We start from the raw sequence: 26089 nt of genomic DNA, 5'->3' as shown, positions 1-26089 counted from the left end.
TTTGAGGTTAATACCGACATTTTTGTGCTTTGAAGATGATGACTACTATAAAAATTTGATGTGTAATACCTGAACGTTTTATATGTCTGCAAGTTGATTATATTTACGAATGGTGTGCTTGTGCCGATGATAAAGTTTAGTTAATGTTTTGACAAGTATGTATTACCGTCGAGAGATTTCAACGATTTTCAAATAAATGTCCTGAAGGGTTCCTCCTTGATTTAGACGAACAACACTACGGATACTTTAAAATTGACTTTTCTATCAATTGTTCTTAAAATCCGTTTCATATGAAACACATAGTTCAAACATATTAAGACTATTCTACAATTTTAGGAAAGACGAGGAAAAGCCAATGAGAGCAGCACATTGGTTACACATGTCTTGTTAAGTTTTTTGTGTGTTATATACATCGGTTTCACCACTAGCTATATATAGCCTTCTCTTTAATGTAGTTTAAAATGGGAATCATAAATATAAGAAACAATGCTCTATATGCAAAAGTATATACAATCTTTTCATAAAAGTGTGGACGGGATCATTTCTTTGCGCGCTCAAGTTATCGATTGACTGGGAAAGATTAGGTGAACATTCGTTTGTAACGCCCACTTTTCACATCGTCCTTGGTATAGACATTCAATTTGTTGGGTCGCCAACGGTTCTCAACGACTAAATCAAATAATACGAATAACCAGGAGAGGACAACAACTTGTGTGCTGATTTTAATGGTGAATACTTAAACTTTCTTTTTAAAGTCTCATTCACATGCATGCACTTTACTCTTTTAATATATTGAAAGCACTACAGGAAGGCTACTCTTTTAATATATTGAAAGCACTACAGGAAGGCCTCTGACAAACTGGATGAGTGTAAAATCATAATCATCGACCAATGACAAACAATTTAAAGGTAAATGATTCAGTATTTTTACCAACAGAAGTGTTGCAATTGTCCGCACTGTAACGGGAATACATTGGTCAATTTGAGAAATTGAAAAAGTACGAATCCAATCCAAAAAATAAATATCATAGACATTTCAAAAAGTTGTACTGTTTGATCAAATTAGGTGTTAACTATCGAATGGTGTGCATGTTTCAAAATGAAAGGAATAGTAAGCACTTGGCATACATTTGGTGGTTCTCACCAGGCACTCTGGCCTCTTAAACCAAAAACAATATTGCAGCCGAAAATCGTTAAAATATTGAAAGTGGCGCTAAACACTGCAATTTATTCAAAATAATTATATATCAAATATTTAGAATTTATTGAAATCTTTTTTTTCGTATCTACATTTTGTTTGATTACCAAATGTGTTTAACAATTCAGGTTCTAACTAAGTCATGTAAGTTATCGTATATGGTTGGTTAAAGGATTGCGCGTGATGACTAAATATATATTATATACGGTGTGCTAAAAAAAGTTTGAGGTTAGTTTCTCTACCATATAAGGTTTTTATATATATAACCATATGGGGTAAGTCATGTTAAAGTCACATCTTCAAATACCATCAATGTCTTTTCAAGCAAAGAGAGAACAGTATCACAGTCCGTCATAAGGTATGGGTCAGAAATAAAAGTGTGTGATCACTCATTGCCTAGTGCATATGAAAGGCCATTGATAGATATTTAATAATCCAAAGATTTTTGCCTCCCCAAATACAATCCATTGTTCGTCTGCCCCTATGTCACGGAATAGCGAAATAGTATTGACAGCATCATCAGTGACTGTTAATCATGACTCGTTTAAGTGCGTGTTTCACTGCATCAGACACATGCACCATGATGTCAGTCTCTTTATGTGAACACAGTGCTACACTTAAATTACATCAAGTGGTGAATAAGGTAGAATATCCTGAGCATTTGTTGCTACAACTACCATACTCATCAAATACTTTATCCACTCTTGTTATAGTCTCAAGGTATTTTATTAAGGTAAGGACATAATACCGAATCATCATACTCGTTAGGAAACACCATTTAACTGTAACAACAGTGGATGTAGTGTTGGATGTGAACATAGACAATACTGGTAGTTTGAAAGCTGCTAAAAGAAGCAAGGGCAACATTTAGGGGAAAGGGAATACACAGACGAACCTAGGATTAAAAACATCCTCAAAATTGGGAAAGTTTTCTGAGAGAAGACGATAGTAAGAAATGAACATTCACAGGAGCTTGCTCAATACGATTTTGAGTACAAGGTAGTTGAAGCAAAAAATCCTCAGGATGTTCAGTGTTATCCACCACTTGATGATGTTTTAAGTTTAGCACCATGTTTACACGAAGAGACTGACACTAGAATCAAGATAGATGTGTCTGATGCAGTGAAACATAGACTTAACTGAGTCATGAGTTGAAAGGGGGAACAAGACTATGTGGGAGACATTGATTGCATTTGAAGATGTGACTTTAACAAAAAGAATAATGATAAATCAGACTAAATCACCTTGGTTTTACTGTAAGATCGCACAAACTTAACAGCTGGGTATAACATGGTTAACGAAGCAAGAAAATAACTATTTGCGCAACAGGGACGGCTTTTTGAGGCTATTCCCTCAACTTGGTCTAGTCTTTTCCAGCATACTAATCATGTAATATACTTAGGTAGGTGTTTAGGGAAACGAGCTTGGGATTGGCTCTTATGCTACTCACTCCAGGCGGGAACAAAGAGGATAAATTTTGAAAAAACTCTTTTTGAGGCCTCATCATTTTGTCAAAAGCTTATACATTGTGGATGTAAGAAAGGATACCGCGGTCATTTTTAATGTGGAAAATCGGGTATCCCGTGCACTGCCATGTGTGCATGTCATGGTTACTGTGAATAAACATGTATTCTTGGCCAAATAGTAATAATTTCAAATAATATTTAGTACTATAGTGATTTTATTTGTTTTAATCAATCTATCCAAAACTCTACATCGAAGAAATAGATTGAGGACTCATCTTTGAATTTACGTCATATTTTCAACCGGAAGTGTCAACTTTATATCTAGATATTTACAACATGCTAGAACAAGTGGTTCTGAGGATAACTTTAAGCCAAAAGTTTAATGACCAGCACAAATATAAAATCATTTTCTTTACATTTTGAAAAAAATGAAAATTTGAATAAAAAATTGATATTTCTATGTCCGCCATTTTGGATATTACCGGAAGAAAGGGTTTTAAAAACATATGTCTTATGCATTGTTTCAATCAGAAAAACCAAAGAAAGGTTCATACACAATGTAATGATAGAAGCAATACGTTAAAACACATTTCAGTTACCCTCCCTAAAAAATAAGCCTATTTAAGTACAATGTCAGCCATATTGGATTTAAACCGGAAGTGGGGTTTCTGAAGACATCTAATCTATTTAAATTATCCAAAAGTAGTAAAAAACAAAGGTCTGTACCAAATATTATTATAACACATTTTTACACGCTAGCCTTCGATATTGGCCTGATTTAAGTATGACGTCCGCCATTTTGGATTTTACCGGAAGTGAGACATTTTTTTCAAATGCCTCCCTATCTGAAATAAAAGAATAATAGTTGAGGGAGGTCTATGCCAAATTTCATGCTTGTAACAGGATGTGCACAATTCGTCTGAAATATGCTTGTAGCCGCCGGACTAAAGTGAGGTGTTACGTCCCTTTCAAAACAAACAACAAATCTGAAAGGTATCCACAGACGAAGAAATTGACGATGAACTATTGAAATAAATCCATAAAACAAATTTAAAGCTAACAAGTTGTTATTGGTGGCATATGTTTTTTGTATACTAGACAATTGCTGTAGGTTATTAATACTAAGTATAAGAGACTTATCACTTTGATAGGCTACTAGTCGAAATACAACATGTCGGTTATATGAAATCGTTACACGGTGTGCTAGTGACCTGCGCTATCACCACATATGAAATTTACTGACCCCATATATATCGTATTAGGTCACTAATACTTATTAAAGTTACCAGGATTATGGTTTAATACGCCAGACGCGCGTTTCAGGTTCAAAGATTCATCAGTGCATGACGCTCAAATCGCAATAGTTACTAAGCTAAACAAGTAAAAGGTAACACACCATTTAACTTATAATATCACTGGTTTGACAATGGTCTACAAATTTAACTACAAACTAATTTGTATAATGCAAAACTGTATTTCTTTGTACCTAGAAGTTATATAATATAAGGGCATACTTCATTAAGATTTCAATAAAATATTTTATTGCATTGAATTCAATATAAACAATCAAAAATTGCACAAACCACATGTCCGTCTACAATAGTATGCTTGATAACGTTGGGTTCTGGTTTCACAAATTCGGTGAAAGGGACTCCGGCAATATCCATAGCTATCAACGCAATCTAAAAGAGATTGTTTTTACATATATTCATTTTATATATACATAATATAATTAATCATTTTCTTTCGCAAAAATTATAGTTCACATAAAAATGTATGATTTGTGAAGCTTGTTGGATGTTTACTGCTACATCACAGCCCAATGTTAAGGAAGGATTGGTGCCTTTAAACTAGTTTACCCCCCACCTTAATCGATACACATGTTCTGTATGTGCCTGTTTCAAGTCAGGAATCTGTAATTTTAAAAGGAGTTGTTGTTTGTGTCATTTTTTTCGTTTCGATGCCTTTTGTAGCTTACTACACGTGAATCCTTTTTTGTAGGCTGTGCGGAGACCTATGGTTGTTAATTTCTGTGTCATTTGGTCTCTTGTGGATAGTTGTCTTATTGATAAACCTACCACATCTTTCACATCTTCTCCAACAATCATACTATATATATCATTATCAATAACTCAAACATCATGTTTAATACCACAAAAGTTCTTTTAATATAAGAACGTTCTCTTTTATATAAGTAATAATTTTCATTATTATCAAGATAATTATATAATGAAATTCAAAACAACATATAACTGAGGATTCGAAACCATTGTTAAACTCAACCAACATAATATTATTCCAATGTGAGGACATGTAAAGGGTGAATAATATCCCCAAAGAAACAGATGATGAATTTTAATGCCAAATTATCACCCGCTAAGTAAGGTTTTGCCCAAAAAATCAATTTAATGATTACGGCTTAAGTAAAAAAAAATCAGTATCCCTTATCAAAAGCTTTAACAATTTTTCTATAACAGATACACATATATAATATTTCATTTAAAAATATAAATACGTCTTGCCTTCTTCAAAAAATTCAATTGTTTACACACGTGCAAAATTTGATGGATACCTATTTGGTCAGAGGTTGTGGTCATGATTTGACCTCTCTGAAATATGTTGTTTACATATGTTTAGCCGTCAACTCAATTTACTATTCAATATGCTACCTGCACAGCGGAGGGAAATGTATAAGAATAAAAAAATACATCATGTTCCGAAAACAAAATAACAAGTTTAATGAAAATTAAAGTTGATTAAAAACTTTATATAAAAAATTAAAGGGTACTATCTGAATTTAGGCTGAATTGAAAATTTAAGTTATTTTTTCCCTCGATTTATAGGTTGCACTTTGTAAATACAGCTGTTGTCTCAATACACGCCTCTTTTTGAATATTCATAGAAAATTAATTTTGTTTACATACTGGTTCCCAGTTATGCTCTCTGTGTTCCATCTCACAGAGACATAACTTGGGAATGTTACCATTAAATAAACATGTGCATTTTGTTTACATTGGAATAGCTGTAGAGTTTTAAGATAATCCAAGTTGATTTAAGTTATAGAAATAAATAATTAAAGAGAACTATCTGAATTTAATAATAAAAAAAACAACCCATTAATTAAATTCTTTCTTTTCATAGTAATGAACCAAACTACCAAATAAGAATTTTGTTAGATCTATACTTAATTTGGGTAGAAGGGCTGATTATACCTGTGAAGATTAAATTTGAAGAGACTAGTCGAGATAGGTCCAGACTAGTCGAGACAGGTCGCAAATTGTAAATTCATATCCAGACTAGTCGAGACAGGTCAAAACTGGTCAAGTCATGTCCAGACTAGTCGAAACAGGTCGCGTCTGGCCAATAATTGGTCGAGACTATTTCAAAATATACAAAAATCAGTACTGAATCAGCTTGATTAAGTTAATATAAAAAAGAAGATGTGGTATGATTGCCAATGAGACAACTATCCACAAAAGACCAGTCGAGTACAGTGAAGTACAGTTAAGTACTACCGAGACAATGTCAGGACTAGTCGAGTAAAATATGTGCTCGATTTTACTGCTCGAGCACAAAACTGGTCTTTTTAGACTTTGCACAGTTTGCAGTGTACTTAATAACACTAATATTTTGGTAGGTGAAATTGAAACTAATTTTCGACCGTACCTGATTGTTCATCACGCGGACATTCTTCTCGATAACAATGTAAAGTCTCAGATATTTCCCCTGTACAATGACTTGGATAACATCGTCTTCTTCTCATTTTAGTTCCTTGTCCACACGTTACTGTACATTGTGACCACGTAGACCATTCATTCCAAACTTCAACATATAAAAACATATAAACATCACTCGTCTTATCATAAGGTTATTTAGACAATTAAATGTATCTCAGATTGCATCTTGTAAAGAATCACTTTATGATTTCAAACTAACCAAAATAGCTATCTGTACCAACAAATAAAATGACTATTCATCAAGTTTTGTGTTGATGATTTTCAATTTTTTGTAGCCATCAGATGTTTTTATATTTAATTTAAGTCTTTATCGTTTACTCTTACTAAAGAGCACAACAACTATAGCAGTACATAATGTTAAAACTAAACTGCTTTGCCAAACAACTATAGGTCTGCATCAATGAGAAAAACCCATATGGTGATGAGGTTTTTTCTTAATTATGTTGAGGATTTTCTATATTATAATGAGGTTTTTCTTTATGAGCATCTTCTTTATTATGATAAACTGTAAGAAAGGAATCCTGGGATACATATAATCGCTCGCGAAAATCAAATGGTCACCATAGCTAAAATAAGCCCATATGCATAGATATAGATGTCTGACACCCTAATTTTTCAAATGACTTAAAAACAGTTCGAGATATCAAAATTCTTAAAAAATAAATAGTTATATTTAGTTATGTTTAATTTGCTCAATAAATTTTGTTTATCTATATATTTTGAATTCCTATTTTTTCCTATACCATATGATTCTGATATTATCGTAGATGTCACCCTATGCAGATATTAAATAATAACCAAAATTCTAAAAAGTTTTAAAATGACCTTGATCCATGACCTTGAAAATCAATAGGGTTCAAGGTCTTCCTTATGGAAATTTATTGTACTACGTTTGGTTGGAATCCATTGAGGTGTTGATTCTAGTGTGCATAAGGATATCTGCTGAAAAGTTAGGTCCCATAACGACTTTAACCTTTGACGCATGGCCTCGAAAATCAATAGGTTTTAATGTTTTGTCATGGATATTCATTGTACCAAAATGGTTCAATAGTGTTCCCAATAATGATATTCGATGACAAATTCAAAATTCAAAATGACCTTTACTCATGACCTTGAAAATAAATAGGATGTAAGGTCTTGTTATTGGTATACATTGTTCCAAGTTATTCAATATCCATTTAACAATGTTAAACACGAATTTCCGGATAATGTAAATAGAACGTTTCGAAAATGCGGGTTCATTAAATTGTACTGAGTTTGATATTGTATATTAACCGGAAGTGACGTTTCGTGGATGTTTTTGGGTATTATATTATTATGAGTTTGACTGTTCCTTTGGCATATTTCGTCCCTCTTTTATTATCTTCGTGCATTTACCGACATCTTTATACTCTCTTTTGTGATATACTGACTGAGCGCGATTTGCATATTAGAGATGATACACGCTCATCATGATTAACGTACACTGTCGATGCATCTGTTGTTTATCAGTTTAAAACTACGATTGCCTCAGGGTTTGTTGTTTCTAATTTAAGTTTATTAATTTCTTTTAAAATGATCTGCGAGCTTAAGAGATCGGTAAACTCTAGCCGTCTTTTCTATTGCACACAAACCTCCTCCACTTTGGCTATACAGACATTAATAGTTATCAAAGGTACCAGGATTATAATTTAGTACGCCATACGCGCGTTTCGTCTACATAAGACTCATCAGTGACGCTCAAATCAAAAATATTTATAAACCCAAACAAGTACAAAGTTGAAGAGCATTGAGGATCCAAAATTCCAAAAAGTTGTGCCAAATACGGCTAAGGTAATCTATGGCTGGGATAAGAAAATCCTTAGTTTTTCAAAAGTTCAAAGTTTTGTATACAGGAAATTTATAAAAAGACCACATTATTGATATTCATATTAAAAGTGAAACAATGTGGATGTTCACAATAAGACTGTGTCATTTAATCAAAATCAGTTTCGGTAAACAAGATACTGCTAATGCGATATATTTAGGAGAATTACTACTAGTAGTTCATCCGTGTAAAACCCGTTTGCATTGCCTTTAAGATACTACTACATCGTTTGAAATAATAGTTTACTCTTAAAAAAGCCTCATTTCTAATGACTGAAATGATACTGGTTTTACTAACTATGTGTACGTCTGAAAAAGGCGGAATAGAAATTAAAAAAACCCGTTAAATATAGACTTCTGTTCTACCTGATACTTACATGTAGTAGATATCTCACATGTATGGCCACATCCATTAAAGCAACATTTATTTTTTCTCCTTCCCGAACAATCACTGTCTGTTGAACACTGTTCAACACACCTCTCTCTAACCATCGACGGGCATTCATTAGTAGCATTTGCTGGAAACATACAGAATACGTACAGTAATTGTAGTTATTTTCGGTTGATATAAATAAGAAGATATGGTATGAGTACAAATAAGACACTGTGATAAATATGTCAACGACTGAAATTTCAATTATATACTTATAAAAAAGATAACAAATATATTTGATACTGGAGATGAAAAGGAAAACATTCTCAGAACCATTTTTTTTATTATAAAAAATGTAAAATACATCATGATTATTGATGAACATAAACATATACATAGAATGCTCTAAAACAACAAGGATTAGAATGACATTTTTTCAAAAATACTGATGTCCCTATATTATTTTTGAAAAAGTAGTTAGGAATATCTGTTTTTATATTGTTCTTATCATATGTACAATACTTGCTTAGTTGGTAATAAGATATTATATTGTGTTATATAGTTACATATGTGTGTTAATAAATATTGCAAAATATTTTTAATACGATTACGAGAATTACCAGTTTGAATTTCACGCAGACATTCAGTATTACATGAGGATATCTGTGAATTTTCTCCTATACAAGATCTTGCATTGATTTGATCGTTACATTGTCTTTTTCGTCTTTGAGTTCCTTGTCCACATGTAACTGTACACTGTGACCAGATAGACCATCCACTCCAAATTCCGTCACCTCACAAGAAACATCAGTAGTTTAAAGACTATGTTAACACACGATTACTTAATCCGAACATTCTCTATGTCTTACAACTTAACGAAACATTTGAACATACACATGTATATGACTGTTTAAGCATAGTTAAAACTGCAAATTATATCTTTTTCATTTGATTTCTTATGGTTCAGAAATACCAAACTTCAGAATATTAATAAAGTTCTAGAAAAGCAGCCTAACATTATAAGATAAGATCTGATAATTTTCTTCCTACCGGATCGCGAGCGGGCCTGGAACCTTTAGCACTTCTCACTTCTACAACTAGTAATATTAAGGAATTTTCATTTCGATGTTAGCACAATGTTCCGTTAGATTCATAGTTGAACATGGTTTCTTAGGGAAATTTATCTTTTGATTTTCTTTAAAGAAATAAACATGGGTTTTTTTTACAGCTTCTAAAAATATTAATTGTTGACGTATGGTAGACCTATAATTGCAGTAAGATGAAAAGATTTCCCACTTGTTTGTTCATTTTAGACACATGGTAATTTGTTTGTAAGTATATTTTTGTAGAAGCCTGATTTGAAATCAGTGATTGCTCTCAAATTAGAAGTAAACATGACACTAAAGATACCGTAATATTTGTATATTTGTCTTCACATAAGTAGACAATTGACGGCTTTAAAATCAAATCTATGAAATAAATGTTTGGTATCAACTGTCACATTATCAATTTATGCGTATACATAAATCTTTCATATTGGGTTGACATAAATGTGCATGCTTACATTATACATGTACAGATGTCATCTTCAGGGTTAATTTTAACAATGGGCATAACCTATACCGCATAGTAAACTTAAAATGTATGTTTTTTACGTAAGAATTTCAATAGAAATTGACGGTTGAACGATATCATTAGAAATTGGAAGACCGATACGATGTGTTCATGTCCCATTCATTAGCAAAATAGTGCGGTGACAGAAGTGTAAAAAGTCATCTAGATCGCGAGTTTAATCTCCCCAAATAACACACGGCTAAAAATGGTATTAACTTAAAGACAAATATGTCTTCTTTCGTTTTTCTCCTGTCGTCAAAATTTCGTACGGTCACATTTTTCTAAAAAGTCGTTTTAATGACTAGTAGTATATTTGAGAATTTCAACCCCCCTTTTTGAAAATGAAAAATTGTGAATGTTTGCCTACATTTTATTGAAATAGTTTTTCCTGAAGCTATTTTCATATATCAAAATATTCTATTCAGTATTTTATTTTCTTCTAATCTATAAAATTTGCTAAGTTTGGACTGTTTAAAAATGAGATAATTTTAATTGCAAATTTAGACACAAACTTTAGTTTCTTCTTCATAGCAGTAATAAAGATTATCCCATTATATTTTAAGCATATAGTAATTCATAAAACTAATAAGTGATAAAAATTTCGGAACCAAAATATGAAAAAGCCTTAAGAAATCAATGGAATAAGAATGAGAAAAAACTTCAATTTTAACACGGCACTGAATCACTTGCCTTCCGTCACATTTTGTGTATTAGTCAATAATTTGCCCTCAACTGATATATGGATTTACTACCTTTTTCGCTATTATATACCCATATTTTCATTAAAGTGCACTGATATATGCCAAATACGTTGTTTGAATATGTTTATATTCTATGTTTTTGTTATAAAACATCAAATATACTTTGTAAGAAAAGTCTTATTGTAAAATCAAAATAATTGACGGATAGTTTCAGTAAATATTCCGTGATATATTAAGTCCGTTGCAACTTGCTCCATTAAGTCCAAAGAAAAGACAAAAGTCGTTAAGTTTTATGCAGTGCTTAAAAATCGACTAAACTTTTGAGTCAATTTACCAATAAAGGGAAGTCGATTTTTGTATCTGCATTGAACAATGTTGAAAAAAAGATTTTATGAGGTGAACATCAAGATATTTCATGCAATAGCTGTTAATTTGAAGAACTCTGTGCAGGCAGTTTATCATAGTTCATGCTACAAAAGTTAAACAAGTAAACATATTGGTTCCCCCTTTAGGGCGAGGAAGCTCCTCATCTCTGATATTTAATGACAACATACAATAATCGGACTGTTGTCCCTCAGTTTCGGGTATTTATACGCGTTCTATAATGCAATTGTTCAACTGGAGCGCTTGTATTTTGTTGCAACAAAACATTTGATAAAGATACAAACGTTTGAATCAGATGAGCGTATCAAGAATGTATTATCCGTGTCAGATAAGGTTAAAGTTGAAACAGTTTCCCGTCCATCTTTTAAACTTCAAGCACTGTGTCATTTTGATTGCATTACAAATTATTTGCTAAAAACGAAAAAAAAAAGTCCAAACCCGTGGAAGCAGATATATCAGATCAGGATACTGCTTTTACTAATTTTATTTTGGCTATTGAAAACAATTTAATGGTAATTCCCATGACACAGTTACTTGATAAATATAGAACTTTCCTTCCGGCTGATTCTAATTTAAAATATTCTACTTGTAGAATGCAATCTTAACTCATTTTGGCTGTTGTCTGCTCTATGGTCGGGTTGTTGTCGCTTTGACACATTCACCATTTCCTTTCTCAATTTTATCATTTGATTTTTATAGAAATTCAGTTGTCAAACAACTTCAACAAGTTCAAGGCAAAAATAACATACTATCTAGTAGCAAAAAAAAACTATTTGAGATGCCTATATCAGCTGCTAGTCAATTGAAAAATGACCTCGAAATCTCAATGTCAACTGTAATAGATATAAATCACGGACAGATATTTCATTCCGCTGCAAGTATACTTAGAAAAGACATCGAAGCTCTACAGACGAATACCCAACTTTGGATGAATTGTCACTTCCTTCTTCAATTCAGTCAATGCTTTCGTATTTATTGCAATTCATTTTATGGTTACTCGATGAAACTGCATACAGAAAATATTATTTTGGAAAATGGCACCAGAGAAATTGCGTAAATGCTAATTAACTGTTGAGTCAATCGTTTGTGTGGCCTTTTTTCCCTCCTTTTCATTTAGGATTGGCATTACAAATGTACCATGAGTGTTGTTCAAAACACCTTGTTGAAACTTTGAATGCCAATGGATTTTATGCTTCTTAAAGTGAAGTGCGACGCTAGTACGCTATCTAATGTGTTGCCAACCATGAAATTGAGCGAATTCAAGATAGTGTGTACGTCTCGTATAATGTTTCCCCAGCATCTTTGCAGACAGGCATATGGATGTCATCGCACTTTCCAAAAACCCCTTTAGATCTCTGTTAAATCTTGGATGAATTGATAGGGATGGTTTGAAGCATTTTTAGGAACAAATGCCTTCGGATTTCCTACAATACCTTGTCTGTACTTGTAAAGAAAAACTCAAAATAACGTGTTTGCTTTGAGCAGAACCTTTCAACGTCCAGACCTGTGACCATGAGAGAAATGTGTAGAAATATTAATACATGTCTTGTGACGGTTGATGAAAAAGAAGATGATGGAGATGACGGTTGATTTTGGTTTAAAGCTTTTTGCACTGTTACACACGGTCCTATCCCCCAGGTAAGGGGAGTGTTGGTGCGCCCTTTAAAAAGTTAAACCCCGCCACATTCTGTATGTGTCTGTTTCAAGTCACGAGACGGTCATGCAGTGTTTGTCGTTTGTTTTTATATACAATATTTGTTTCTTTCTCATTTATTTTGTACATTAATCAGGCCGTTAGATTTTTCGTTTGTTTTACATTATTCATTTCGGGAATTGAAGACTATGCAGTATAACTTTTACTCATTGTTGAAGCCCGTACGGGACCTATAATTGTTAATTTATGTCTCATTTGGTCTCATTTGGAGAGTTATATGTAATTGTCTCATTTGCAATCATATCACATCTTCTTTATCTTATATGGAATACTTTTGAAGTTTGTGGTACGCTGCAAGGAATAAAAGGGGGGATATAGGTACAAAACCTATAATATAACAGATATCTACCAGAGTTAAATACACAACAATAGATAGTACTATGGAAGCAGTAATAATCGTGATCAACAACCAAAAGCAATGAGTAGTCTATAAAAAACCTGAAGTATCTGCAAATTCAATTTGAGGTCATATTTGACTGAGGAGTTATATTGCTTCGGATTGATACCTCAACCAATATGATAGTTTAAAAAATAATTTTAAAGTATTGCCCTGCATGACACTTGATTTTTTTAACCGAAATTAAAATTTTTCATAAGATTAAGGTTCTCAAATCATTTAATAGGTTGAAAACTTGATTTTTGAAGTTTTGTTTATAAAACGTCGTGTTAGAAATTTATTTGATAAACAAATCAAAATGATTAAGGTTTATGTATAATAACAAACATTAATAAAGCCAAAACAGTATCATTTGTATTTAGGTATAGTTTAGAAATAGAAAAAAATGTCAAAATTGAAACCCACCCAAATTTTCACAAATTTTTACATATGACCTTTGACCTCAATTTGAAAAAAATGTGACCATATCAAGTTATGACGACAGGCATATTATTATAGTACACGATTTCCTCTTTCCAATGATATATTATATAGGTGTGTGTTCGGTGGGGAGATTAAATCTAAAAAAATCTGCCTTCAGTCACCGCACTAAAATTATTTTGTGGTTGTAGATGTTTGAACATTGCAATAGTTGTATGATCAATTATTTCAGATTATTCCCTATTTATTTAAGTTATATAGACAATTTGATTAAGGTTGATTCGTTTGACAGGTACAATTTGAAGAAAACGTTAGCCTTGACACCACATATTTATTACTGCTTTTCTTCCATTTTATTACTATTTTGTACACAAAATCAGAACAACTTTTTGGGTATTTTTTATATGTGTATCTTTTAAAACTTTTATAAAGAAACCATTTACCTTCTTCTGCAGGAAGTGGACAGTGTTGACCTATACATCTATATCCTTGAATAACTAGACCTACTGATTCTACAGTACCTTGATCTAGAAATAAATAGTTTAGTTTAAATTCGAAAGTCACATAATTGAATAAAAACATGTTCATAGCACAGAAAAACCGTCAATAACCGTTATCGTTAAATATATACATTGTTATCTAATTCTACTTTACATTTGCCTTCCAGTATGTTAGTTTAAAATGGTAAACATAAGTTACATGGTTTTAGAGTAAGATTGACATGGTTCATACAGTCATACTAGTCATGTATATTTGATTACATGCTTTATACAAACTATTGCCACCTTGGTATCGTCTACTTCGTGTGTTCATTAAACTAAGGTCGTGGAAGGCCTTTGGCATTAATTTTGCATTGTATTTTCATATCGCATTGGCTTTTGTTTAATTAAGTTATTTGTTTACATAAAGTTTGTACATTATTAAAGGTGACTTTGATTAACAGCAATGCGAAGCATATAAATGCAATTTAAATGACTTTGTTGGAACAGTATGTTTTTTTTTAAACGACTTTGTAAAACAAGAGGCTCTTAAGAGCCTGTGTCACTCACCTTGGTCTATGGGCATATTAAACAAATTACACAGATGGATTCATGACAAAATTGTGTTTTGGTAATGGTGATGTGCTTGTAGATCTTACTTTACCGAACATTCTTGCTACTTACAATTTTCTCTATCTATAATAAACTTGGCCCTTTCGTAAGAGAGGAACATATTTTGTAATTGACTATAAAGGGCAATAACTCCTTAAGGGTCAACCGTCATGTTGTCTTATTTGTAGATCTTTCTTTGATAAACATTATTGCTTTTTACAGATTATCTCTATCTATAACAGTATTCAAGATAATAACCAAAAATGGCAAAATTTCTTTAAAAATTACCAATTAGGGGAAGGGGGCAGCAACCCAACAACCAGCATTCCAATTCATCTGAAAATTTCAGGGAAGAAAGCAATTGACTTGATAAACATTTCTATAGCTTTTCAGACTTGCTCTAAATGCTTTGGTTTCAGAGATATAAACCACAATCTACATTTTACCCAAATGCCATATTTTAAGCCATGACAGCCATCTTGTTGGTTGGCGGAGTCACCGCACACATTTTAAACTAGATCCTTTAATGATGATGATGGCTAAGTATGATTAAATTTGGCCCAGTAGTTTCAGATTTTTTTAGAAAATTACAAAAATTTACGAAAAATTGTTAAAAATTGACTATAAAGGGCAATAACTCCTTAAGGGATCACATGACATTTTAGGTTATGTGACTTATTTGTAGATCTTTCTTTGCTGAACATTATTGCTGAGTTCAGCTTATCTCCATCTATAATAATATTCAAGATAATAACCCAAACGGAAATATTTCTTAAAATTACCAATTCAGGGGCAGCAACCCAATAACCGGTTGTCCAATTCATCTAAACGTTTCAGAGCAGTTAAATCATGACTTTGGAAACAACTTTATTACTTTCAGATTTGCTCTAAATGCTTTGGTTTCAGAGTCATAAGCCAAAATCTACATTTTACCCTATGTTCTACTTATAGCCATGGCGGCCATCTGGTAGGTTTGCCAGGTCACCGGACACATTTTTCAAACTATTTACCATAATGATGATTGTGGTCAAGTTTGGTTAAAGTTGGCCCAGTAGTTTCAGAGGAGAAATTTTTTGTAAAAGATAACGACGACGGACGGCGACGAAGAAGCACACATTATCAACAATACCTATGAATGTATTTAGAAAATGAAATGACATTAACCTGAAGTATTGGTTTGAACTTAAATGATAATAAAAGAAGATACTGGACATGTGTACCAAATAAATTGCTCCAATTATTCAATTTATATATAGGAATTGACCATATACCAAGACAAAATCAAAATGATTTTTTTTTATTTTTGAACTTTGTTAATATACTTCTTCTTAAGATTAGACTTAAACTTAGACCTTGTACGGTAGAGTAGATAGACTCTTTCTTTGATCTAATGGTCAACGTATGTTAGGCACTTATCTCATCTACAGTTTGGTGCAGACAAAATAAACCGTTATAAAAATTAAGATGCCTTTTACTTCATTTGGACTTAATGTAACGTCAATTTTTAATATATAATGATTTTTGAAAATATCAGAAGACATTAAAATCAAACGCGTGGTTTCCGGTGCATACCTTGCATAATGTTAAAAAAACGTAGGTTTTTTTTAGTTAGAAGTAAACCAAGTATAATGTTTTTCTGAAAGCCGTGTTTCTAGTTATCAAAGGTACCAGGATTATAATTTCATACGCCAGACGAGCGTTTCGTCTACATAAGACTCATCAGTGACGCTCAAATCAAAATAGTTATAAAGCCAAACCAGTACAAAGTTGAATAGAATTGAGTACCAAAAATTCAACATATATTGCTGTATTATCCTCATAAATAATAACTCATAAAATGTAAATACTCAAATGTGCTTGGGATCATCAAATATGGAACGATTAACTAATTTTGTTTCCCTTAATTTCGTAAAATCAAGATATGGGATTTCTATTTAACAACTAATGATTTCTTCTTTTTTAAATAACTGGTTTAAACTCACCTAGAGATGCATCAAAAACTGGAGTGGGCTTGAGCTTCCAGTTTCCAATTGGATTTTCTCCCCACATTTGTACGGTTAAGACTGTTATGTCCATATCTTTTATAGAATCGAGACCTCTACCAGGAATGACTTTAGATTTTGTTCCATGAGGAGATATCAGAACCCATTGTATTTTTCCCGCATAATCATGGTTTACTTTTAACGAAATTTTAACATGTTCTATATAGGTAGCAGGACAGCTATGGATTCCAACCACAAAATATGTGGAGTTATTATTAATGCTAAAATAAAGAAGTCTAGTTAAATTGTTAATATTTTTGGGGGGATTAATCCACAATAACAAAATTGAAATAAAATTCGTATCTATACAACTAAAGGAAATGACCGATTTCATTGCGCTGCAACTCATCTGAAACCATACAAAGTATGTAATTTTTGTGATGACGTATAAATGTAGTATTTGTACTTCATAAATATGTCTTTGAAACTATCCTTTTTTCCACAGAAACTAATATTTTTGGTGAAAATATCCAAATTTGGATAATGTTATCGATCTGTGTCTTATTGGATAATCGCATGCTCAGTCGACGTACATGTACTGCACGCGAGATTAGAATAAAAATCCTTGTTTCAACATGAATCAAATTGTACCGCGATTTTGCGGGCATCTTTAAGTATTAATTAAACATAATAATGATATTGAAGCTGAATTAAGGAATAATCGTAACATGATTTGGAATACGTTTGTTTGTCTTTTGTTCGTCTCTGGATCTGTACCATGACATTGTCAGTTTGTTTTCTACTAATGATTTTGAATGTTCTTTTTGGTATCTTTCCACTTTCTTTAAAATTCGTACAGTTTTTTGATAAGCTATAAGCTAGTAATAATGTACATCTTCATAAAATATATCAAAATTAAACTAAGTGTACTATGTAAAAATATGAAATATTAAATTATATATGGTATGTTTCTTTCCATCTGACAGGTACAATATGTAAACGAACACGAGATATGAAATACTTTTTTGTTAAATGTATCAGATGATTATAAACAAAGGTTACACTCAAATCAAATGATACATGTGGATACCATATGGTACTAGTATCTCGCTATCTTGAAATGGATAATTAAAAAATAATTCATGGGGGCTAGAATATATCGTGATTTTACCACGGGTTGGCCCTTAATGACAACTATTTAACCCTGAGCGATAGATACTAGACTAATTTGATATTCAATGAATGAGAGAACATACCAAGGGGACAGGACAAAAATGATATCCAATAATTATCAAATTTACACACACAAATAAAAAATAAGGGGACAGCTGAAGGATGCCTCCGGTTGCGGGAATTTTTCGTTGCACTGAAGACCTGTTGGTGACCTTCTGCTGTTGTCTGCTCTATGGTCAGGTTGTTGTCTCTTTGGCACATTCTCCATTTCCATTCTCAATTTTATATGAATACCTGAATACATAATTTTCTAACTTTAAGTTATATCTATTTTATGACTTACGGTCTGTTTAAATGTTTGACTTCTGTACAATTCTGTCTACGTGGAACGTTAATCCAGGTTTTACTTCTTTCAACTAAAGTGCCAATATCGAGTAATCCAAATCCAAAGATGGATGATACTATAAGAAAAAGAAATCCGAAATTAGTTTGATATTTTTTTATCATTTAAATTCTTTAGAGTATTTATCAAGAAAAAAAAGTTGTGCTGTCTTTACATTCCGTTCGTCTTTTGATATCTTTTGTCTTCTAATGACAGGTTACCGACCGTCCGAGAACCGTATGTATATTCATTGTCGATTGATATACCTTAGTAATAGTAATAAAACAGATTACATGTATATAAGGTCTTTTTTGTTGTTAGGATGTGCAAGTACCCGGCCACGTCCACTTGTATTTTTGTCCATTTATAAGTTAAACCTATTTAAACTGATTTTTATAGTTCGTTCTTATGTTGTACTGTTATACCACTGTCCCAGGTTGGGGGATGTTTTGGGATTCCACTTACATGTTTAACCCCGCCACATTATGTATGCAGGAGCCTATAATTCAGTGGTTGTCGTTTGTTTATGTGTTACATATCTGTTTTTTGTTCATTTTTTGTATATAAATAAGGCCGTCAGTTAACTTCTTTGAAGAGTCTACATTGTCATTTCGGGGCCTTTAAAAGCTGACTATGCGGTATGGGCTTTGCTCATGGTTGATGGCCGTACGGTGACCTATAGTTTTTAATTTCTGTGTCATTTTGGTCTCTTGTGGAGAGATGTCTCATTGGCAATCATACCACATTTTCTTTTTTTTTATCATCTGTGGGCATAAAACTGTTGCCTTTTTTAATTATTGCAAATGGTTTAGAGGATCAATATTTAATTTTCTCATAAGAAATGCAAGAACTATATTTTTTTCTCATACAATTTTCTAAACAATATGACATTGGCATAACCAATAGTACTTTTTGATTTAAATATTTTTATTTTTTCATTCTGTATCAATAGTGTTTAAACAAATAATTTCTTTTAAATTATTTTTGTTTCGTGCTTACCGTAGAATCCAGCAGCATTTCGAAAGAAATTACTCCGAAATAAATTATCTGGAAGATCACTTCTTGATGTGTTTACAAGTAGATGCATAATGTCTCGGTAAGATAAAGCTGGGCTAGGGAAAAAAAATTAAAAACATTACTTCATCCTTTGCAACTGAAATACAATCAAAATGTTAAATAATAGAACAATTTAGATTTTTATTAAACTATAGTGTTTTAATCCACCTATTATGTTAAAGTTATATATCTTAATAAATATTTCATTTACAGTGCAATGTGTCATTTGTATTTTGATTTATTAGGGGGGGGGGTACTTTCCATTTAACTGGTCACAATAAATTTTTATTTTTGATATTGTATTTATGTTGCATAATTGTGCTCCGTCTTCGTTTAATACGTTGATATCACTTATCAAATTTTGAAAGGAAATATGACGTTTATTTTGATATCACAAAATCTAAAGATGACAAATCAAAATAAGATGTCTTTAAAAACAAAAATCAAGTCACATCGTCTCATTCATATATTGACAATTCAAGTATTTCACTTTAACTGCGCGTGATGCACATTTTGACAATTAATTTTGATTTTAATGTTTAAGCATGAACTATTAATGATCTATTGGCAATGCTTATCAATTGGACAGCATTTTCAAGTAAGCAGTTTTGGTCAAAAAATTGTAGCAGTCAATGTTTCAGATATTTATTCTTCGAGTGAGTAATTAAATATCATCCTCATTGTTTTATTTCAACAAAAATGGAAAACAAAACTATTGTTCAGTCATTGTCATTTAAAATACATGCAGAGAATCTTTCTGTGAGTAATTGCGAATCATTTTGAATCTCTCCTTATTTTAATTGCAAATGAAACAAATCATAATCTGAGACAAACATAACCAAATGACATAGAAGTTAAATGTGCTATCATCTTTTGTTGCAAAAATATAATTTGGGAGGTTCAAAATGTCTTTTAAATGATATTGAGTCTCTTTATTTGAAATATTAAAAGAAATATTTCCATGAAATCAATATATACTAAAAATGCAACGAACCTAATACATCATTGAAGGACTTCTTCAATTACTTACTTGGCACTTAACGCAAGCGCTACGGCACCAGATACCATGGGAGCTGCTGCAGAGTTTTGGTAGAAATGGTTTGTTGTTGTACCTCGAACATCTGTTGTTATCTGGAATAAATTTGTAGTTCTGTTCACTTTTAAGGCTGACACAATATATTCTTATCTGATAACATATGTTGAAAAGTATCACTACGTAAATGTTGTCATGTAAAAGTTATAATTAATTATAGGGTAGAACTGGCAAAATCAATGTAATGGAAGAAATATTCAAAGTGCTGTACCAAAATTGAACTGCTTGAATCTAGAGACGATTTACTTCGGTCGAAAACTTGTAAAACGGTCTCATGAAAACTATCAGACAGAGTTTGTAGAACTGATTTTTACTATATATGTCATACTTATATATCAACCAAACTAACAAATGTTTATGTGTTATCTTTATGCCAGAATAAATTGTTAATTTTTTACAACTTCAGAAAAACATAAATGAAGGGAACTATGAATTAGATACAAAATTTACAAACCAAAGTTTTATTTTTTTCTGTGTTTGCATCTGCCGTAAAAGCTGCAACCATCATAGCACTACAAGCTTCACCATTTTGCAATTTCTGAAGATCATGTTGGATACCTTGCAAACATATATATTATTAATCAAACATTTTATTAATCTTTTCTTTGAATGCAAATAATGCATTTCTGGATTAAAATGTCATCAGAGATTTGAAAGTCAGGGATGTTTACGTTTTTTTAATTCAACACATGAAAAACTACATGACCAAACGGAGCATAAAAAATAGTTAAATTCGTTTGCAGTCAACTTTTTATGAGAGTGTTTAATTTTCATTGTTCTACCATTCTCCTCTGACTTTGTGTCAACATATAGGTCTATCTTGACTATATGCTACGTTCATTTAGCTCGGTAGATTTTTGATATTATGAAAGTCTTTATTTTGACAGCAAATGAATATTCTATTGTGCTTGAAGGAACATTTTACGGATAGTTGTTTATCTTTTGTATAATATTGTAATGTATTGATTCAGGACTCTTGTTTTATTTTTACATATTTTTTCAGTCTTATTCAGGTTATTTTCACCTGGTAGGTTTTAGTGTTTCGTTTAAATTAACCGTATAATATGTATAAGGAACACAACAGACTCTTGATAAGTATTCTTTTCGTAAGTTTTGAAAAGTTGAAAAGTGAAATAGGAGAATTTTAAGCATATTGAGAACCTGCTACTGCTATCACATATCTGTTGGTAACCAATCTGTCATATGCACAGCTATCCCGAAATAAACTGGTATCACTACCACCACTATTTCCTGTTGCAAAAACATAGACAGATCCAAGTCCTCCTCTCCCCTACATAAAACAGGTAGAACAGAGCATTCATTTCATACACCAAAGTAACACAATTTTTTACCATTTAAAAATAATTACAGAAATATCTTTTTAAACAAATCAATGCATGTATATCCATAAAAAAATACTTATATTAAAGGACATAAATCGTAAAAAATTTAATACTTAAATAGTCTGAAGTGATTTGATAAGCAATGAACCTATTAATGTAATGTTGAAAAATAATTACGTTCTGTGTTCCGTATTCTAAGGCACTCTCCTGATTTTGAAGTAAAGGATATGTTATCGATCCAGTATGGAAGTTGGCAAAACTACAACTGTATACATCTATAAGATTACTGGGACGTCTAAGTAAAGTGGTATCGAATGTATCGAACACTGATGTTGATGCTATTCTTATATCTGTAGAAAAGAACAAAACAGTTTGAAAGTAAGTCCTAAAATAATTATCTGTATAGCATTTTATATTGGTTTGTAATTGTTTTGACATTTCCATAATTTATTGTTCAGTTGAAGAGGTTTTCTATTATTCGTTTTTATTTGCTTAATACACATTAGAACCTCTTTGACATGTCCGTTTCGTAAAAATAACAGTAAATAGCTTCCCAATTTTAATCATAACGTTTGTCTTTCTATTCTATCACAAGTATATTGCAACAAGGAAGAGTAGATAAACATTCTTTTGTTTTTCAGATTTATTGTTCATCAAGGAGAATGATTTTGTTTTTTCAGCAGAATACATAAACATATTCTCTGTACGGTTGAATAAAGTTCTAGCTTCTATAATGGTTATTCTTTTAGAACAAGAACCACTACTTCGACAGGGTCTAAATACTTAAAACCATCTTATCACAACACTTTGTCGGTCGATATGTGATAAGTACTATTATATTCAGATTTCCAATTTCAAAAATCGAAAAACACAGAAGTCATTGGTATTTATTGCTAGGTAAATCTGAGTCTTTGTAGATATGTTGATATCATCAAATGTATAATTGAGTTATTTTACTAAAGAACAAAAGTACATAATTTTGTATATTTACTAGGTATTTCATTTTTTTAAAGGCGAAAACAGAAGAATGCAATCAATAGTGTTAAAATGTTTAAATGATATTTCGAGTTTTATTATACAATAGTTCCAACACCGCATATCTTTTCTTTTTTTATTTCTGCATCATTTATTAATTTCTATCAATTTCCATTTTTTAAACAGGGTTTTCATTTACATTTGAAAGTATTTTCATTCTTTTGTTTGTTTTGTTTCAATTTTATTGCGTTTCTGTTTGCTTTTTTTTGGCAAACAGTGAGTAACCAAATCTATTGACCCAATATTTAGTTAAGTTTTTATGTGCACACTCAACTTTCCTTTTTTTGTCGATTTACTTTACATTCTAGCACAAGTGATGAGAACAAAATTTCAAAAAATGCGCAATTACTTATGTAATTAGAATTTAAATCGGAATCATGTATTGTAATTTATATAACAGAAAACAAGACTTGCAAATGTTTTCTTCTCTTATAACATAGTTACATCTTATTGTTTCATAGAAGATAGCTTCTCGTCAATAAAAACATGTTTGAAGGTCAAAGAATTGCAAAGAATGTTTATCTCAATTACTGAGATAAACATCAAACGAAATTTCCACAAACATATAACTGTACTGTAAAATATGCAAAATGTAAAAACACAAAAATACTGAACTCAGAGGAAAATCAAATCGGAAAGTCCATAATCACATGGCAAAATCAAATGACAAAACACATAAAAAACGAATGGAAAAGATCTAAACAAGAAAACACAGTTTTTGACTAGACAGCGAATTTTTAGATTTGTGTATTTGCTATTTTTTTTTAATCTGTCGAAATAAAGGTAATCAATATACTTGCCAGCAATTTTAGCTCCAAAGGCAATACCAATTATACCATAATTATTCTTTTTAGCTGCAATAATACCGGCTACTCTTGTGCCATGTCTTAAAAATAATAAATAATACTTCAATCAGTTGAAATAAAACTGCGTGTTTATTAAATTGTCAATCAACTTTGTAAGATTTGTTTGTAAATTAGTGCAAAATGTTAAGTCAATTGAGTTGTATGAAAGACATTCTTGTGTAAAGAGTGATTGCTTCTTGAACTGAATTATCGTCACGTTAACCCGTTGTGTCCATTTGGTTTGCTCAACATATTATGTTAGTAAAACGGAATTGTACATGTGTGTTTTGGCTAGCTATAAAAGGGGTGCATCCAACTGTTTTGAAAGAAAAGACCTGTAATCATGGTAATGAGGCAGGACTAAAACAGCTACTTTTCAATAATTCCATTTGTTTATAATGTTTCATTAGTCAGTTTTTTTTTTACTTCATTTAGGATTCAGCTATTTTACCGATTGCGATATTTTAACTGAGAAGAAATTAGCATAGAGCTTCAGCAAAACATGCATGGCAGGAGACGCTTACCCTTTGACTCACTTGGTTTGTCTTTTTCAAATGCATGTGATTATTTGTATCCTTCATCCTAATCGATTTACGAGATTTTGATATCTTTTGATGCAACCGATTATGAACAACGCACACACTATGTTGAAATTTACTTCCATTCAGTGAAAGTATGCTAATCTTCAAGTTCCTTCTTTCAGGTTTATGAAGTTTTTTTCATGGTTGTATAATCAGTAATGTCGATTGTTACATACTTGGTCGGATCAGATATCAACCAGGAAGATTAGCGATTTTCTACTGATCGTGAGAAATGTTGACTTATTTGCGTTTTGATTTGTTCTACTTATAATATTTAAGGAATGACTGTGATATTTGTTTTGTCTATGAAGAAATAACATAAAAAATGTGGTGCACACTGAATAACGCGCGACAGAAAATATATTACAGTCATTTCTTATAATTTAATTCTAAATTCCATTTTAAACCGTAGAAAACTATGAAAAAACGTTGATGACGTCCCGGTCACATGACTAAATTATGTCTATGGGCTCATAACAAAATAACGTCAGCCAATCAGAAGACGCGTTACATCCAAAATTCAATTATATACTAATATATACTGAACAACTGTATCTTTTTTCTTATAGTTGCTCTAGAAGAAAATCCATACAGATTTAAACATCAGTAAAACAATGAAACCGGTAGGAAATAATGGAGACTAATTTAGAACAATTTAGAAGAAACAATATGAATATTTATTTAGATTGTAAATATTTAGTGCATTTGCTATGCACAGCGTGGACAAATTTTAAAACTCATATAATAAACAGCTGCGCCATGAGCGCATAATACGCCCCACGTATTATGTGGAAGTTATATGCAATAATCATAATAGTTTCTGAGAATGTTTTAAGCAATAATCATAAATAGTTTTTGAGACACGGCGGGAAACCCCCCACCCTGTTTTTTTTTTTAAAGAAACTAAATATCAATAAAGTAAAATTTTGAATCAAAACCAAAAATTATACAGATCTTTAGATTAATATAACAAAGAAGTGTGTAAAGTTTTAAGCATAAATCATAAATTATTTTTGAGATACGGCGTGACATGTAAAAAAAAAAACTCCCCTGTTTAACAAAATACTCAATAACTCAAAAATAAAATGTTGAATCAACACCAAAAAGTATACAGATCTTTAGATCAATATGACAAAGAAGTGTGTAAAGTTTTAAGCAATAATCATAAATTGTTATAGAGATACGGCACAACATGTAAAAAATAAACCTTTTTTACAAAATACTCAATAACTCAAAAATGAAATTTTGAATCATCACCGAAAAGTATACAGATATTAAGATTAATATAACTAAGAAGTGTTTAAAGTTTTAAGCCATAATCAATAATCTTTTTTGAGATACAGTGCGACATGTGAAAAAAAACACACCCCTGTTTTAGTTACAAAGTGCCGTAAATCAAAAAGTTTAAATCTAATTTTCACCAAAAGTATGCAGATCATTTGATCATCATAAGAAACAACTATATTAAGTTTCATGAAATTTGGATAAGTCGTTCTCAAGTTACGGTGTGACATGTTTACGCCGGACAGACAGATGAACAGACAGCAGACAGACAGACGAACGGACGGAAACCGGACATGTGTATATCATAATGGGTCCCGTCAAAATTTTGACGGGCGTATAAAAATCAGCGAAAGAAAATGTATGTTGCTTTTCTTA

At 31.6% G+C, this 26089-nt stretch overlaps 1 protein-coding gene across 1 annotated transcript; it reads right to left on the bottom strand.

Moving 5' to 3' along the window:
• Positions 1-4230: 4230 nt before the first annotated feature.
• Positions 4231-22762, bottom strand: LOC134705969 (endoprotease bli-4-like). Its single transcript, XM_063564682.1, has 13 exons — positions 22753-22762; positions 22147-22319; positions 21788-21917; positions 21081-21184; positions 20564-20664; positions 19477-19589; positions 18439-18556; positions 16923-17203; positions 14293-14376; positions 9240-9413; positions 8624-8764; positions 6331-6486; positions 4231-4346 (listed from the first exon to the last, which is right to left on the bottom strand). The coding sequence occupies exons 1-13, from the start codon at positions 22760-22762 to the stop codon at positions 4231-4233; spliced, it is 1701 nt and encodes a 566-aa protein (XP_063420752.1).
• Positions 22763-26089: the final 3327 nt, after the last annotated feature.

The sequence above is a fragment of the Mytilus trossulus genome, chromosome 2 (assembly GCF_036588685.1).
Source record: "Mytilus trossulus isolate FHL-02 chromosome 2, PNRI_Mtr1.1.1.hap1, whole genome shotgun sequence".
NCBI classification, from domain to species: domain Eukaryota; kingdom Metazoa; phylum Mollusca; class Bivalvia; order Mytilida; family Mytilidae; genus Mytilus; species Mytilus trossulus.
Note: the sequence above shows the minus strand (reverse complement) of the source record. Positions and strands in the feature narration are given on the sequence as shown.

Coding starts and splice junctions, on each gene's coding strand:
- LOC134705969 (XM_063564682.1), bottom strand. Junction 21,918..22,146: donor TAGAATACGGAACACAGAAC/GTAATTATTTTT, acceptor TGTTTTATGTAG/GGGAGAGGAGGACTTGGATC. Junction 14,377..16,922: donor AGTTTTTGATGCATCTCTAG/GTGAGTTTAAAC, acceptor ATTTATTTCTAG/ATCAAGGTACTGTAGAATCA.